This window comes from Oncorhynchus nerka, linkage group LG22 (assembly GCF_034236695.1).
Source record: "Oncorhynchus nerka isolate Pitt River linkage group LG22, Oner_Uvic_2.0, whole genome shotgun sequence".
Taxonomy (NCBI): domain Eukaryota; kingdom Metazoa; phylum Chordata; class Actinopteri; order Salmoniformes; family Salmonidae; genus Oncorhynchus; species Oncorhynchus nerka.
The window spans coordinates 101295678-101300757 of record NC_088417.1 but is presented as its reverse complement, the minus strand read 5'-3'; the positions used below and the strand labels follow the sequence as shown (position 1 = coordinate 101300757).

At 45.9% G+C, this 5080-nt stretch overlaps 1 protein-coding gene across 1 annotated transcript; it reads left to right on the top strand.

The window, feature by feature from the left end:
- The first annotated feature begins 585 nt into the window (after positions 1-585).
- Positions 586-4376, top strand: june (JunE proto-oncogene, AP-1 transcription factor subunit). The gene is made up of 2 exons (XM_029657683.2): positions 586-1022; positions 1584-4376. The coding sequence occupies exon 2, from the start codon at positions 1709-1711 to the stop codon at positions 2780-2782; it is 1074 nt and encodes a 357-aa protein (XP_029513543.1). The 5' UTR covers positions 586-1022; positions 1584-1708; the 3' UTR covers positions 2783-4376.
- The last annotated feature ends 704 nt before the right edge of the window (positions 4377-5080 follow it).

Sequence of the window (5080 nt, the reverse complement as noted above, 5' to 3'; positions counted from 1 at the left end):
TGGAGGCTGTTATAGCAGCAATGTTCCAACATCTAGTAGAAAGCCTAGAGTGGAGGCTGTTATAGCAGCAAAGAGGGACCAACTCCATATTATTGCCCATGATTTTGGAATGAGATTTTCGACGAGCAGGTGTCCAAATACATTTGGTCATGTAGTTTATAATACAAAAATTGTAAATTCAGAACATATCTTACGAAATGGATGAAGGACAATCCACAAATGAATACACGCCATATGAAACAGATCATATCATCCTAAATTCAGAGTATTTATGTACAGAATAATACGAAATGCTCTGAGACCAGGTTGTCCTATCGCACGGGGCACTAGCCTACATGTTCGGGGAAACGTTCTGTTATGTACACATTTGTATTGTACATTAACAAACACTTTAAAATAGTAACTGGCTTTCAAATGGCCAGTTAAAAAAAGAAAGAAACATTTGAGCGGCGCGGCATAGAGGGGAGGAGGCGTCAGTGACTGTGTGACATCTATGCAGAGTAGTTTCAGGAACGAGAGAGAGAGAGAGAGGCGTATGGTATTAGTAATCGACCAAGCAGAAAACCCCACAGTACAACTGACAGCGGCTTTGCAGCTCAGACGAGGAAACGAGAGGCAACGAGAGTAGCAGAAGGAAGAGAAGCCCGATTTCTCCTATGTCAAATGTCAGTTTACAGAGAATAAACTGGATTATATGAATTTTTCCATCTGAATTCGTTGGAAGATTTTTGTTTTAACGCACGGATATCGTATTCATTTTTAATTGATCATCTGTACACACACGCTCGACCGACTCACAAGTAGCGTGCGTGGGTAACATCTACCATACGATGGATGGTATTCTGTGTCACCGTTGATCGGTGTGATTAACTCGAATCACCGGAGTTGAGTCACTGGATTGTTTCACGGGGACGTTATTTCTCGAAACGTAACGTTAGTAGGCTAATCAACTAGTCATCGCACTGAACGGGCTTTCCTGTCATCATTGTGAGACGTGAGACATTGTGAGACTTTCGCCTATTGTATGTATTTGAACAACATTATTACGTTACACTATTCTTGCAATTGGTCATTTATAATGTAGCCTACTGTGTGATAAAATAATAACGGTGACAATGTCCAACTGTGTGCTATACATCCAGGAGTCTCCCGTATCAAAACAGGATAAAACTATTAAGCAACTGTAAATAGTAGCTTATCAACCCAAATAATATGAACCCAGTAACAAAGAGTTGTTTCATTTTCATTAATTGGTAAGGTTCTATTCCAAGGGAAGCAATAATATATGAATTATGATTGATACAGCATAAAAGCGAATGCTCAATAAGTAGGCTACAAACTCAGGAGGAAAATGTTATCGAAAATGCTGCGTTACTGTATAGAGAGGTACGCTGCAAGTTGCTCTGACTGTTGAGCTAAAGATAAACTAGTTTGGTATTCCTGTAAGCCATAGAAGTAATGCATATCATATCATGTCAATATAAAGCTATATCACATATGTAGCCTACTGTATGTTTTTTTTCTTTCTTCAAATTACATATTATAATATCCAACGTTTATTTTTATTTTTTTTACTCTTACAGGTGGCAGACTTCATATTGGAATATTTTTTTAAACAAAAGTCTTAGTCTTGACAGTTAATGTGAGGGTGGAACACTTCGACCTCTATATAATAATCAGATGATGAAGATTCTGTCTCCCTGCGTCAATGACGGCTAAAATGGAAACTCCTTTCTACCATGACGAGTCCCTAGGTGTTCCTCACAATTTCGGACAACACCATGCCGATTACCAACGTTACCAGAGCCACAAGATGATGAGTAAGAAGGTGGCACATAACTTCTCAGGCGGTTCCCACAGCAGCTCTGGCCTGAAACTGTCACAAAGCCAGCCGGGGAGTAACTGCAATATCAATCCTAATAATCTGGGAGGGATTAACAGCAACACAAACAGCTCGTTAATGCCCGGCTGCTTGTCAGATATGAACCTTCTGAAGCTAGCCTCCCCTGACCTCGAGCACCTCATCATCCAGTCTAACCAGGGCCTAGTGACGACATCTCCTGTCCCCAACCCTAACGGAGGTAACCCCTTCATGTACCGGAACAACGCCACTAACGAACAGGAGGGTTTTGCCGATGGGTTCGTCAAAGCCCTGGCGGATCTTCATAAACAGAACCAGCTGGTTGGAGCTCCCATGTCCCCTTCCTCCTCTATGCAAGGCCCCTACCAGAGGAACATCATGTCTGCAGGAGACCTGCCCATCTATACCAACCTCAGCAGCTACAACCCCAACCACCCCAGCCATATATCATCATCCTACCCAGGGGGCCAGATGCCCGGCGGCTACCCATGCCACGGCCCCCACGGACCCGGAGGCCAGGGACCCCACCATCCTCACAACAGGGGGTTGGACGCCCCTCAGACTGTCCCAGAGATACGTCACCCTCCCGGGGACCCCACCTCCTCCCCTCCCTCGCTCTCTCCCATCGACCTGGAGACCCAGGAGAGGATCAAGGCCGAGAGGAAGAAACTACGTAACCGGATCGCGGCGTCTAAGTGTCGTAAAAGGAAGCTGGAGCGGATCTCCAGGCTAGAGGAGAAGGTGAAGGTTCTGAAGACCCAGAACTGTGACCTGACCTCCACCGCCTCGGTCCTGAGGGAACAGGTGGCTCAGCTCAAACAGAAAGTCATGAATCACGTCACCAACGGCTGCCAAATTGCAGTCAGCTCAGCAGCCCTACAGTCCAAGAGCACCGGGGAGAGGGAGAGCACCAGCTGCTGACCAACGGACTGTACTGTACAGGGATGAGGAGGGTGCTTTTCTGTTGCTCTGAGTCAGTCCTCTCTAAAGGAATTAGTACCTCTACAAGGTGAATGATGGGTGTTGTGGGTAAATAAAGTACTACGTGAGATGTTGGGGAGAAGGGAGAATCCCACCTCTCTATGCTAACTGCTAACTACGTGAGATGTTGGGGAGAAGGGAGAATCCCACCTCTCTATGCTAACTGCGTGAGCGGTTGAGGAGAAGGGAGAATCCCACCTCTCTATGCTAACTGCTAACTACGTGAGCGGTTGGGGAGAAGGGAGAATCCCACCTCTCTATGCTAACTGCTAACTACGTGAGCGGTTGGGGAGAAGGGAGAATCCCACCTCTCAATGCTAACTACGTGAGCGGTTGGGGAGAAGGGAGAATCCCACCTCTCTATGCTAACTGCTAACTACGTGAGCGGTTGGGGAGAAGGGAGAATCCCACCTCTCTAAGCTAACTGCTAACTACGTGAGTGGTTGGGGAGAAGGGAGAATCCCACCTCTCTATGCTAACTGCTAACTACGTGAGTGGTTGGGGAGAAGGGAGAATCCCACCTCTCTATGCTAACTGCTAACTACGTGAGCGGTTGGGGAGAAGGGAGAATCCCACCTCTCTATGCTAACTGCTAACTACGTGAGTGGTTGGGGAGAAGGGAGAATCCCACCTCTCTATGCTAACTGCTAACTATGTGAGCGGTTGGGGAGAAGGGAGAATCCCACCTATCTAATCTCTACAGACACTTTGAGTTGTCGTAGTAACACAACAAGAAAAGGACATGGGACACCTCTACTTTCCTACTTTAGTTTTGTCCTCCCGCAGCCCCGACAGTGACCAAAGTATATCTGTGCTCAATAGGAGCACATTAAACCACACACACACACACACAGACTGAAGACTGTGCTCTACAACACTGACCCTTGTACATAACCAGGCAACCATTGGAGCGTGAGGAGCGGAGGACATTGTGCCTCTAGTATACAGTTCAGTAGGTTCCTGGGTGTTTTGTGGTAAACAGGAAGTCTAATAACTGAGAAGGTGTGAAACATACAGCGTTTCCCTGTAGGGTAGACGTACATGTCACCTCAGAACAGGAATTCCTACATTCTAAAAGGTCACCTCTCTCTCTCTCTCTCTCTCTCTCTCTCGTATGATTTCAGAACAATTCCAAAAGGTGTTCTATTGTATTTCTTACTGTCATTACCGTAGTATTTTTGCCAGCTAAACATTTGAGTCGAATCAGAAGTAAAAGTTTTACTGAGTTTGACTTTTAAAAAAACAATTTCAAAATGACAAATGACGGTACTAGGAGCACATTGTGTGTTACTCCAAGGCCCTGCATATTAGTCACTGTAAACGCTGAAGTAAAGAGAAAATAGGAGAAAAAAATAAGCAATTGGTCAGAGTATCATCATGTTGATCAAATCTATTGGATGTGATGTGTTGTAGATGATTTATTTTGTTTAAGAATTACAGGATTTAGCTGTAAAACTGCCACATTTTATTTCCGCCTCATGGCAAAATGTGTATGATAGCATGAGATCAGCTATAAAATCGCAAATGTTTCTAATGGGGCTCCAGAGTGATTCTAATGGGGCTCCAGAGTGTTTCTAATGGGGCTCCAGAGTGTTTCTAATGGGGCTCCAGAGTGTTTCTAATGGGGCTCCAGAGTGATTCTAATGGGGCTCCAGAGTGTTTCTAATGGGGCTCCAGAGTGATTCTAATGGGGCTCCAGAGTGTTTCTAATGGGGCTCCAGAGTGATTCTAATGGGGCTCCAGAGTGTTTCTAATGGGGCTCCAGAGTGTTTCTAATGGGGCTCCAGAGTGATTCTAATGGGGCTCCAGAGTGTTTCTAATGGGGCTCCAGAGTGTTTCTAATGGGGCTCCAGAGTGTTTCTAATGGGGCTCCAGAGTGTTTCTAATGGGGCTCCAAAGTGTTTCTAATGGGGCTCCAGAGTGTTTCTAATGGGGCTCCAGAGTGTTTCTAATGGGGCTCCAGAGTGTTTCTAATGGGGCTCCAGAGTGTTTCTAATTGGGCTCCAGAGTGTTTCTAATGGGGCTCCAGAGTGTTTCTAATGGGGCTCCAGAGTGTTTCTAATGGGGCTCCAGAGTGTTTCTAATAGGGCTCCAGAGTGGAGCAGTGGTGTAAGGCACTGCATCTCAGTGCTAGCGGTGTCACTACAGACACCGTGGTTCGAATCCAGGCTGTATCACAACGGGCCGTGATTTTGAGTCCCATAGGGCGGCACAGAATTGGCCCAGCGTCGTCCGGGT